The sequence below is a fragment of the Apodemus sylvaticus genome, chromosome 2 (assembly GCF_947179515.1).
Source record: "Apodemus sylvaticus chromosome 2, mApoSyl1.1, whole genome shotgun sequence".
Classification (NCBI taxonomy): Eukaryota; Metazoa; Chordata; class Mammalia; order Rodentia; family Muridae; genus Apodemus; species Apodemus sylvaticus.
The window spans coordinates 151,259,540-151,272,377 of record NC_067473.1 but is presented as its reverse complement, the minus strand read 5'-3'; the positions used below and the strand labels follow the sequence as shown (position 1 = coordinate 151,272,377).

General features: G+C 48.4%; 1 protein-coding gene across 2 annotated transcripts in view; it reads left to right on the top strand.

Annotated features, from left to right (window-relative positions):
* The window catches only part of Wnt5b (Wnt family member 5B), a 114,599-nt gene that overhangs the window by 89,586 nt on the left and 12,175 nt on the right, over positions 1 to 12,838 (top strand). For both annotated transcript variants that reach the window (XM_052174708.1, XM_052174707.1), the window contains exons 2-3: positions 9,933 to 10,069; positions 11,661 to 11,908. In XM_052174708.1, coding sequence (XP_052030668.1) covers positions 9,951 to 10,069; positions 11,661 to 11,908 — 367 coding nt within the window. In that variant the 5' untranslated portion in view covers positions 9,933 to 9,950. The remainder of the gene's footprint in view (positions 1 to 9,932; positions 10,070 to 11,660; positions 11,909 to 12,838) is intronic.

The following is a 12,838-nucleotide window of genomic DNA, read 5'->3' as shown; positions in this document are numbered from 1 at the left end:
GAGAGGCGGCTTGCACAGTTAAGAGCAGTCATTATACAATCATGGGAGTGGGGGCTTAGATCTTAGCACACACACAGCAAGCAGGTATCTGACATCTGCCTGTTATCTCAGCTCCAAGAAGAGTAGAAACAGGAGCATTGCTGGGGCTTCCTGACTTCCTGGCTAGGAGGAGACCATGAGCCTGTGGGCAGGGGAGACCCTACCTCAAAGGACTAGGTGGAGAGAGAAGATACCCAACACCCGGCTTCCCTGTACACACTCGTGCACACACGTGCACATATGCTTGTATAATAAGCAAATGAATGAATGAATGAACAAATGATCTTTTAGAATCAGGGTCCGTCATAATGACACACACTTTTAATCCTGGTACTCAGGAGGCAGAGGCAGACAGATCTTCATGAATGAGGCCAGCCTGGTCTAGGTGGCAAGTTCTAGGCTAGCCAGGCTGTATAGTGAGACCTTGTCTCAAAAGCAAACAAACAAATAAAAGATATGATCTGCATATGAGAATGAACAGGGAGTTTGTCTTTCTGACCCCGGGTTACCTCGTATAATAAATGGCTTTTCCCAGCTCCAGCTTCATCCATTCCCCTTCACATTACATAACTTTATTTATGAAACTTCGCTCTATTTAGGCATCCCTTTTTCCTCAGCCATGCATCTGTTGACGAACATCCAGGCTGACTCCGTTTCCTGCCTGTTGTGAATAAAGCAGCAATCATAACAAATGGGCAAGTGTCCCTGTAGTAGGTCGCCGAGTCCTGTGGGAACATGTTCAGGAATGCTACAATTAAATCTAATGGGAGTTCTAGCTTAGTTTTCTGAGAAACCTCCACACTGAGTCCCATAGCGGTGACCACTTTATACTCAGAGAGGGACAGTTTTCAAATACATCAACAGACACATAGAATCTTCAACTCTTGGAAGGCTGATACAAGAGGCTCACAGGTTCTAAGCCCTTGGCTTGGGCAACTTACAGGGATCCTGTCATCCAGCAAGGGCAGGGGTGTGACTATGTCCTAGCTTATATCCAAGGCTAGGTTTTCAATCCATAGCAACAATGGTATCAGGAAAGCGTGCAGATGAATCTGATATAACATAGACTAAGCTAAGGCTTTGCACTGGTTGAGTTTATGTTGACCCTTGTAACAATCCCCGCCCCCCAAGATGGCTCTAAAAATTGGTTCTAAAAAGCTGTAGTTAGGGCTGGAGAGATGGCTCAGTGGTTAAGAGCACTGACTACTCTTCCAGAGGTCCTGAGTTCAATTCCCAGCAACCACATGGTGCCCCACAGCCATCTGTAATGGGATCTGGTGTGTCTGAAGACAGCTACAGTATACTTATAAACATAAAATAAATAAATCTTAAAAAATAAAAAAATGGGTGGGGGTGAGTTCATCCTCATGGATACAGGGGAGTTGGAAGGAGGTCTGGGATGTGGAAAAGTTGGAGGGTGTATTGGGGGCATAAAATCTGGAGTATAAAGAAATTAATTAAAAATAAAAAAAGATTTTTCTCAGTAAAAGAGAGGTAACAAAAAATAAAAAAGGAATTTTTTTTTATTTTTTTTTAAAAAAATGCTATAGCTTATTTCTATTTCTGTGTAAAAAAAATCAAAGTAGATGTTCTATCGTCAGGACAATCTCTACTGGTCAGCTGGGGGCCTGGGCAGCTTTCTGTCTTGAAACTCTGTCTTTGGCTTTGGAGGCTGTTCTGTTAGGTAAGTAAGCAACTTTGAAAGAGGAAACAGTTTCAAGTCATTGTTGGCTGTGTTGCTTTGGGGCAGACTATCATGGTGGGAACCTGTGGTAGAGGAAGCTCCACTCCAGGGCCGAAATGTCAGGGAGACAGACTGGGAAGAACCAAGGTCTTCATATCCCCTTCAAAGGTACAACTGCAGGGACCCAGTTGCCTTATCCTGAACACACCTGGGAGAGGTTCTATCGCCTCCCAGTAGTGTCCCAGGCTGGCAACCAAGGGACCATGTTCTAAACAATAGTGGCTATTGTGGTCATGATAATCACAGAAGGGATGAGCTTGGGGGCTGCTCATTGGGGGGCTTTGGAAGCCCACCCCTGGAAGCTACAGAATCTCATGAGATCTCAGTAATAGAGATTTCCTAGCAACAGGAGATGCAGACACACTATGTGCCATTTGGGTAACTCTATAGCTCTCCACCAAGAGTCTGAGCAGGAAGGGACATCCCAAGAGAACAGAATGATTTCGTGGATAAATGTGTGCAAATCTAGAAGCAGAGGTTCGGTCACTGCTCACTCACCTGCTCCAGTCCTTGAGCATGCACTTCATGAATAGTGACTCTTTGATCGGTGGCCTGGGTTTGTAAGGTAGATAGATTTCCCCAGAGATTAAATGTGCTTTAGCCCCCTAAGGTGAACTTTAACATGGTGGGCTCTTCCCAAGGCCATGGGTGGATGGAGACAATTGTTTCTCTCTCCCTGTCTCTCTCTGCAGAGCTGGGGTAGAACCCAAGTCGTTGCAAATACTTGGTAAGAGCTGGGCCACCAAGTCCTATCCAGTGTCTCCCTTCAGTGGTGACCCAGGGTTGGCCTGGTGAAATCTGAGAGCCTACATGGATAGACAGACAATCCAGTCCTGTGCTGGGGGCTGGTTCTCAGTGCCTCCTCCAACCCTTTCCCTCTCATGTGACCCCTGCTCTCCTTCTGCCCTGTGTCAGGTTTCCACGGTTTCTGACTCCTCTACTGGGGAGCCCAGCTCACAACCTTTCACTCCCTAAATGCCAACAGCCATTATTGTCATTAAATAGTCATGTTTCCTAAATACAGATCCAATTGTGCTTCCACCCATGTGGTGCCTGGAACAGCTCCTGTGAAAGGATAGAAAATACAGCCTAACTCTCTAATGACCCCAAAAAGTCAGAAGTTTAAAATGCTATATCGCTCCAAAGAAGCTCTAACTCCAGCCTTCTAAGGGAGCCCCAAACACTTCATATTCCTTGAACCTGCTTTGTTAGAAACTAGGTGAAAGGTCACATTCCAGAGCCCGCCCTTTGTTAAGAGCTAGGCAAAAGTCCTTGAGTAGGTGATCCTGGCCCCATAAGGTAACTGGAAAAGAGCTAATTATCTGCTTATCTTGCTTCTGTAAACTGCTTACGCCATTACCCCCACCCAGGAGTTCACGCAGCTGTAGACCTCCAAGAAAATAAGAAACTAATTGGTCCACAGAGCGTGGGCTCCGATAATTTAAACTGATTGGTCTAAAAACTATGGAGTGGTACAAATTGATTGGCTATCACTTCATGGGCTCTCGATGCTAAGGAATGATTGGTTTGTGATTCGTGGGCTTTGTTGTAAACTTATAAAAGCTGTCCCAAATCTGCACTCGGGGTCCCACAGTCCTCTACCCCTGCACGGTGTGCGACTGTGGACCCCAGAGTCTCTGGAATAAAAATCCTCCTGCTATTGCATCAAGACCATTTCTTGCGAGTGAAATGGGTGTTGCCTTCTGAGGCGTGGGGCACTGGGGCTCTTACACCTGTAAGTCACAGAACAAAGCCCGGACTTTTTGGTGGGTGCCCAAGGACCCCAAGAATTGGCCCCAGTGTGAAGGTTCTGTTGCACCAAGAACATATAAGTTCTATTTGTCCCTGGATTTTGACATTGTACCCCATTCTAGTTTGCTACCTGTTGCTGTAATAAACACTATCCAAAGGACTGGAGAAATAATCCAGTGATTAAGAGTACTTGCTGTTCTTGTAGAGGACCTGAGATTGATTCCCAGAACTAAAATGGTGGCTTTCTATTTTGTAACTCACATAGACACACAGGTACACACACAGGCACATAGATACAAAAATACATAGACACAGACACATAGAGATACACAGAGACACGAACAAACACAGATACTCAAAGACATACACATAGAGACATTGACACAGACACACATAAACACACCAACAAAAACATACACTGCCACACACAGTGAAACTCACACACAAACACACAGATACATAACAAACATAGACACTCAAACACATGCACAAACACTGACATATACACACAGAAACACAGACACACATGAACAGAAATACACACAAACACCAGCAGACACACACTGACCCAGTGTGACTCACAACACAGAGAGACATATATACACAGACACATATATAAACACTGACATAAACACAGACAGACATAGACACACAGACACATATACACTATAGAGTTGTTTAGAAAATAAGAGTAACTTCTTTGAGAAAATTGCATATGTGAGATAGAGTAAGAAGTGTGAATGAATTTAGTAAAATGATTGCTATAGTTATAATTCATATAACACACAATACATATACTAAATCTCCTTTAGAGAACAGAGTGGCAAATTCAAAAAGCCTTGGGAGCCTGTATTTAAGTGAAGCCTGTATTCAAGCTGCAAGAACTATTAGTGAGCCGGGCATTGGTGGTGAAGGCTTTTAATCCCAATACTCGGGAGCCAGAGGCAGGCGAAGAAGCTCTGAGTTCCAGGCCAGCCTGATGTACAGAGCTAGTTCCAGGACAGCCGGGGCTACACAAAGAAGCTTTGTCTTGAAGAAAAAGGAGAGAGGGGGGAACAGGGAGAGGGGGACAGAGAGACAGAGACAGGGAGAAAAGATGGATGGATGGATGGATGGATGGATGGACAGATGAATTATGCCGGAAGCAGAGGGAACAGGGAAATGAAAGTCTGCCCTGTGCCCAGAATATCTCCTGCCCACTAAGGTATTCATGTTCCAAAAATTTTAAATCATCGTGTTATTCAAAGAGATCTCGCCATCTGTCAATTAGTAGGTTTGTTTGTTGTTTTTTTTTGAGACAGGGTCTCATGTAGTTCAGGTCAACCTTAAACTCACTATGTAGTTGAAGCTGACACTGAACTCATTTTTCTGTGTCTCCATCTCCCTAGTGATGGGATTATATTGTGTAGGCCTGTCTCCTCTTTTTTAAGGTGTGTGTGTGTGTGTGTGTGTGTGTGTGTGTGTGTGTGTGATGTATGTGTGTGTGTACATGGCCTGGCATGATTGTGGTGGTCAGAGCACAACGTCTAAGAGTGTGTTCTCTCCTCATTGTGGGCCCTGAGGATCGAGTCATCATCGGGCTGTACATGAGACACCTTTACCTGCTGAACCGTCTCCCTGGCCCTTCTCCAAGTCCTATTAAACTGTGCCCCAGTTTGCAGAATCAGCAGTACATTGAGTTGGTAGCACAAGATGCACTTTTGTTTTAATGAGCTGGTAGAGACAGGCTGCCAGCGGCCCTCAGTGAGGATCCAGAGCTGCACTGCCTACCCCTCCCTCCCTGTAAGCTCGGGAGTTTGCAGATCATGGAAGCGGCCCATACCCCCCTCCCCCCAACTCCACAGCAGGCCAAAATAAGTCATTTTGCAAGGTGAGACATCTAAACCTTTCCCACAACCTTCCACGTTTTGGCTTTCGTGTTCCTCGGCATAATTGCCTAAGCCACGATCACTTAAGGGCCATCCATTTTTTAAATGACTGTAATTCATCATTTAAATGAATGAAAATCCTTTATCTTCTGCACAGAATGAAACTTGCGTGGACTTTTGCTTGGCAACTGGGGAGAAAACGATGCTTTTTCCTAGGAAGAGGACCTGCTGCTTCCAGGGTCGCAGCGGGGGGACTGCCTGGAGTCTGGGGTCTCCTTTGGGGCATTTATTCTCACAGTGTCGGTGCACTTGGGAGTGGGTCACCTATTTGTCTGTAGCGCTGGAAGCTGGCGGTCTGGGATTCTCTATTCCTGGGCGCGTGGGGCTCTGCTTTCTGGGTCTGCCTCCAGCAGTGCAATCCGGCTCCTCTCCTTCCGGCTTTACCGACACCCCCTCCCCCGCCGGCTCCTCCCCGGGACTGCCAAACGCATTTCTACTTTAACATCTCTAGCAAGAGCCAGGATTTAAATCTCCTCCCTTCTATCGCCCTCTCTCCCTCCCCACTCCCAGGGCTTCACTTCTCGAGCCACATTTGAGTTCTCCGGAGGCCGCTGCAAAAGGTGGTAGAGCTGTTAACTCTTCTACCTACCCCACCAAGGAGGGTTTTTTTTTTTTTTTTTTTTTTTTTTTAATTTTCATCTCTACCCACTGTCGAGGAAGTAGATCACACAAAGGAATGCTGTGCCTGAGGGCTAAGAGGGTCCGCTGAGCAAATCGGGAAGGAGGAATGGGGGGCAGGGTAGAAGCAGAGACCCTTGGGAGAAATAATTAAGGCTGGCAGAGAAAGCCTGCGTTAATTGAGCTGAACAGAAGATGAGCGTCCGGGGATTCCTTCAAGAGACTGGGTTTTTCTGATAAAGTCTTCCTTACATTATTGCATTAATCTTTGCTCACTATTTAAAAAAATGTTTAAAGAAGAAAGGTATCTATGAACTAAATAGTAACCACTGGCAAAAATAAAATAACAAAATAAAATAAAATAAAATTGACACAGACAGTAGCTTGTCCGAAGCCTGGTTTCCCCAAGGCCTCAGGAAGCCATGCTGCGTTGGCTCGTGGTGTGGGAATGGCTGGTAGAGGATGCTGGGGCTGTGGCTGGTTTGCTCCGTATCTGCTCCACTCTCCAATAGCTGTGCCACGGGGCTGTCTCCAAATTAATAAACATTTGTTTAGTATTTCCTTTTGAGCTTGAATATTCTTTTTGGAAGAAGAAAAGGCAGCGGGAAAAGGATGTGTGTGTGCCCTGTGAGACTGAGAAAATGCACAGAGCTCCTCCAGGCTCGCTGATGGGACCCTTCCTCCTTGTTGAACATTTTTGTTGGGTAACGCACAACACAGGGTAATGGCAGAGAGCCACGCCGTGGACATGATATATGGCGTAAGTGAAGTGCCATCATTGCACCCATGTCTCGTCCTCATCGCGGTCCCCGTCCCATCTGTATGGCTTACACTTAGGGTCTCTGTGACTCGCTTTTCTGCTTTCTGGTGGTAAGCTTTGAGCGTGGTTGCATGCTGCTGTCACTTGGTAATATCTATCCCTACACAATACTTCATTGCAACCGCAGATCACAGCTGACTCACCTGTCTCCTGTGGGTGGCAGGAGGCTGACACAAGGGCTGCTAACCTATTTACATATTTATTCATATTTATTTATATTTGGCTGAGGGTGGAACTCATGGACAGAAGCGTGGTGAGTCTTGGAGATCAAATGCAGGCTCCGTGGCAGGTACTGCTCTGTGACTGAGATTGACACACTTCCTGGTGCATCAGTAGCTACAGGGGAGGGGACAGCTTGGTTTCCACATAGCTCTTGTCCTGTGTAGTCTATTCATCTAAAGGGTACAGCAGGGTGGTATTTAGTGCTATCACAGGCCTGTGTAGCCACAGTCATCAACAATGCTTCAATGTGAACTGTTACAGTGTTTCTTTCAATGATACACACACACACACACACACACACACACACACACACGACTATCAAAAGCCAGTGGGCTTTTCTGTACTAGAGCTGTGGCTTGGTTTACTGATGTTGAATATGTAGCTCTGTGGCCCTGAGAGGTGTGGAACACCCTAGGGTGATTGGCTTAAGGTAGCAGCAAGTGGAAATTCGTTATTAAAATACAAACTGGCAGTAGGTGTTCCCTGGACTCTGGCCACAACTGTGTCCCGTCTCTTAGGATGGATGTGAGATATTACGCAGTGGGACTAAAACATTTCGGTTAGCTCCACACTGTCCATCCATATGCCCTGCAAGCATGCCAGAAGAGAAGACAACTGCCCAGCATCAGTCCGCAGACCACTGCTGGCCAGGACAGAGCTCCTGAGGACACTCTTGTGTGTGCCTTGTTTCATGCCCTTCACATCTGACAGACAGTGGGAACATCACACATGCTAGAGACTTTTTTGTTTGGGTCTTTGATTGGTTGGTTGGGTTTGAGGTAATCTTTAAGAGCTCAGTTGTCTAGGCTGGGTATTTGGTGATACACAGGGTGGCTGGGAACTGCTGGGGCCGGGTGCATGTTCCCTTTATGTTTCTAAGACAGGTAGGTGTGGAATTTGCAGTCCCTGTGAGGTCTGGCCCCAGACAGCCCATCAGCCTCTGGTCGGGGCAAGCACAGCACAGATCTGGCTGCCTGTCTCTGAAACGATGCCCTCTCTACCACCCAGTTTAGCCTTGCTTAAATTTGGGACCTGCAGAAAGATTTCCCAGAGCTTGTTAAGAGAATGTGAGATGGGGATCTTGGTATGAGGGGCCGGTGGAGATTAGGAACCACCCATTGGGAGAAACCTGGGCTACTTGCACTTGGGATTGTGTGCTGCCTCATGGGGCAGGGTGCCGGGGAGGTGTATGGAGTTTGCCAGTCTGTGGTAGTTTGGCCAGGGCACCCAGGGGAGAAGGCTGGGTGGTCCCCAAGAAGGACTGGGAGGAGAAACTGGGGATGTTTGGATAAGGAGCCCCTTTGAAGTCTTTCTCTTATGTATCCTCTGTATCCCAGACCTGGACCCTCCCCTCCATAAAGCCATTAGCTTCTGGAGTCAGCCCCTATCTCTGCCCCATCTCTCTGAGTTCTGAGTTCACAGACCTCCGGTCCTGGGGTGGAGGAGGATTTATGGGGGGTGAGGGGGAGGGTAGGAGGGGGAGGGGCATCCCTCAGAAGAGGCAGTGAAATTGGTTAGGAAAGTTGGAGTTGTTAGTGGCCCGGGTTAGAGGCCGGGTCATTTCCGAGCTGTTTCTCCATGACAAAAGCGAAGGAACAAATCTCTCTTTGATCTGTTCCCGTCGGCTCCACACACCTGCCTGGTGGTGCCCCGCCCCAACTCAGACCTCGGGCAGGAAAACCAAAAGGAGTGGGGAACTGGCCTGTCCCAACTCTGAATCCTGCTCTGGCCACTTCCTCTCTTAGTGGCCCCAGGTCAAACATATTTCCTAGACCGACGGTCTAAAAAGCATCTGCTGCCCCCTCCTGGACAGACTAGAGACCCAGAAGCTCAGGATCTTCGTGGTGAGCCAGCGTGGGACCACCTGGAGCTTGGTGTGTGTTGTGTGTGTGTGTGTGTGTGTGTGTGTTTGCGCGCGCGCTAGAAATGAAGAGAACCTGGGAATAGGCGGGCATTTGGTTTGTTGCTCTAGGATACCAAAGCTGTATTTTCCAAAATGTACACGGTTTCCTGGGGTGGGTGTGTTTCACCACCCAAGGCAAAAGCCGTGTAACACCAGTGCGTGGGACAAGGGATTCAGCCGGACATCCTGGAAGATTTGAGAGAAGTGGCCCAGAGCTGGTGGTGTCCAGATACAGCATTCCATGTGTCCCTTCAAAGGCCAAAGTGTTGGGGGAGGAGACTGGTCACCAAAGCCTGCTCTTGTGAGACTCCTGCATGGCCTCAGAAGTGAAAGGCCTTGATGTTCTCCCTGCTATTACTCCTTAAGAGTAAACAAGGAATTGTCTTCAGAGCAGGAAGGATGCAGCCTCTCATTTGTGGGGAGACATATCCAATTCTGTAGGTGTTTAATCCTTAACCCTCACAAAGAAGAAGATAGAGAATTAAATCTCTGGCCTGGAGTGGGTGGGTTTGGTTTGGTTTTTAAGTGGGAGCATGATCCTTTTGTCCCCACCCTCCTGAGCTCTGCTCTAGAAGGGTAGGTGTGCGGGCACAATCTCCTTGAAATGCTCTGTCTTCATTTGCTTTTCTGGCTTCACAGCTCATTGTTACCTTAGGAATTGGTTCCTGAGTAGGAGCCCCACCTTGGTAAAGGGCATAAGGCCCTGTGGGGAGCAGACCCCCAGGAAGGAGTTGGAGAGGGCTCAATTTCTCTGAAGGGACAGAATTTGCTTTCAGGTGTCTGCCACCTCGCCACTCACCCACAGAGCTCATCCTTTGAGCTTTTCTGCACTTGTACCCCATCTCCCCTGGGTCCCCAAGTCTGTGGCATTTGCCTGCTGACTCTCCTTTACCTCTCTCTCTCCAGGGAGCTCCGCTTTGGAAGATGTTGGTCCCAGGGCACTGGGATGGGTTGAGGCCGGCCATGCCCAGCCTGCTGCTGCTGCTCCTGGCAGCTCTGCTCTCCAGCTGGGCACAACTGCTGACTGATGCCAACTCCTGGTGGTGAGTGGGAGGGCTGAGGTCTAGCCTGGACCCAACTCCTGGTGGTGACTGGGAGGGTTGAGGTCTAGCCTGGACCCAACTCCTGGTGGTGACTGGGAGGGCTGAGGTCTAGCCTGGACCCAACTCCTGGTGGTGACTGGGAGGGCTGAGGTCTAGCCTGGACCCAACTCCTGGTGGTGACTGGGAGGGCTGAGGTCTAGCCTGGACCCAACTCCTGGTGGTGACTGGGAGGGCTGAGGTCTAGCCTGGACCCAATTCCTGAGGGTAAGTGGGAGGGCTGAGGTCTAGCCTAGACCGTGAGGCTTCTTGGGTAATCAGGCTCTGAAGCAGGGCCTCACGGGAGTGATCACACCTTTATCTGAGGAATACCATGGACCTATTCATCCCAGGAGGAGTTCATTTTCTCCCTCAAGCTCCCAGAGGTGAGGGTTTCATGAGATTCCTCTACCCTTAGATCTTGTATAAAACTCATTTCTGAAGGTTCCTCCACCCTGTGAAGTGTTAAAATAGCTTTTATTGTTATTTATCAAACAAAAAATATTGATAGCATGAATGAGACCCTTAACTTCATGCTTAGCAAAACACACACACACACACACACGTTAGAAAGGCTGAGGTAGACAGACCACTTGAGCTCAGTAGTTCAAGGTCATTCTGGAGAACACAATGAGGCCCACAAACACAAAAGAGGTGTGTGTGTGTGTGTAGTGTTGCTATCTGTGTGTGTGTGTGTGTGTGTGTGTGTTCGTTTGCTGCTGGTAGAGGCAGAAGGGGTAAAATCCCTTCTTGATCAGTCTGAAGGCCAAAGAGAGCTTTATAGAAAGAACCAAGTGCCCTCTTTTGTGTTTTCAAGGCCACTGTGTTTGCTAAGCAGACATGGAAATGTCTCAGTCTGTGCCCAACTTGTGCTTGGACTCAGATGGTAAATCTGTAAGTCCCTCGTCTAATCTAGCTCTTCATTTGTTATATATGCCAGATGATGAGCAAAAGTAGCCCCTAAACTGATTGGCAGAGACTTGGGTATACAGAGAGGTGGGGGAAAGAACAGTTTAGGGTGTGTGGTCGCTCGTGTGAAGCAGAGTCTATCTATCTTAAGGCACCAGGAGATCTGCATTAAAGGAATAGGTACCTTCCCTCCTGCATCCTGCCCTTGGCGACACTGAGTATCCCCTCTCCTCCAGCAGGGTCTGTACCCCCGACTGAGGGGGGTCCCTCTCGCTGCCCTGCACAGTCTCCTATGCCCACCCTCACCCTTTAAGACAGTTCAGATTTTTGTTGTGTTGTGTTTTGTTTTTGATTTTTTTATTTCTAGACAGGGTCTCACTACAGACCTCTGGCTGTCCTGAAACTTGTTCTATAGACCAGACTGGCCTCTAACTCACAGAGATCCGCCTGCCTCTGCATCCCATGTGCTGGGATCAAAGATGCAGGGTGCAACACTACACCCTGCACTGTTCTCAAGTTCCCTTCCAGATCCTTAGTCCAGAGCCTTGCGTATGGAGAGCATTGGAGAGAGGGGGTGGAGTAATCGGTTGAACCGCGCATTGGTGCATTCACAGCTGCGTCCTCTCTTTCTGGATTGCTGTTGTAGGTCGCTAGCTCTGAACCCGGTGCAGAGACCTGAGATGTTCATCATTGGCGCTCAGCCCGTGTGCAGCCAACTTCCTGGGCTTTCCCCAGGCCAGAGAAAGCTGTGTCAGTTGTATCAGGAGCACATGTCCTACATCGGGGAGGGAGCCAAGACGGGCATCAGGGAGTGCCAGCATCAGTTCCGGCAGAGGCGGTGGAACTGCAGCACGGTGGACAATGCTTCTGTCTTTGGCAGAGTCATGCAGATAGGTAAGAGGCCTCTTGAGCTTGGCTCGGCTACAGGTCCTGTGTCTTCATGCCTGGTGCATTGATAGCGTGAACAGAAGATCACACTGAGTTCTTCCTAGGCTTGGAAGCGGCCTGTTAGAAGGGAGAGGGAGCCCCACGAGGTGTAACTGCCTTCCCTCAGACCCTGGGGCTGTCTGTGACTCAATCTGAGAAGGAATGGAACATCTGAGTAAGGAGGGAGTTGGTTAGAGACCTGCCGCCATGGCTGCCTTTGTCTCTCAGGGCTAGAAGGCCCCCTTTTTTTTTTTTTTTTTTTTTTTTTTTAAAGTCTTTACAGAGTCTCAGGGGAGAATATCCCAACTGCATATTTAACATCTTTTTCACTTGAGCCCTTGAGCAAGAGGTGAAAACTTGGTACCAGATTGGTAATAGCTGTCATTAACCAGGCCCAGAGCCGGCCAGGCGTTCTCCTTTGAAAAGGGATGTAAGTGCAAGTGCTGGAGAGGAAGGTGAGAGGTGAGAGGACCACTGTGTGTGTGTGTGTGGGGGGGGTGTCCCCTCCCTGTCCCCTCCCTGTCCCGCAGCTGCTGAGATCATGGCTGTCCTATTGCCCAGATGGAGGTGTGATTTGAGTCTAATTGTCTTAGGTCCTTTTGAAATGCAATTCTCCCCTCTCTGGCAAGAAATTAAGAAGCCGGGCCCCATTCTCCTGGGTCTTATCTCCAGGACCATAAAAGGAAGGTGTTGGTAGGCTTGTCTCCCAAATTGTCCCCACACAGGGCCCCACTGCTCTGCCTGCTAGAGGTAGCTGCAACTAGGGTCTTCCCAAAGTAGGATTCCAGAAGGGTTGGTGGTGGTCACGGGTGGGGGAGAGATTGTGAAGTATTCTATTAGGATTCCCACACACATCTTTCCCCCAGTCTCAAATTGAAAAATGAAAAACAAGGGGTG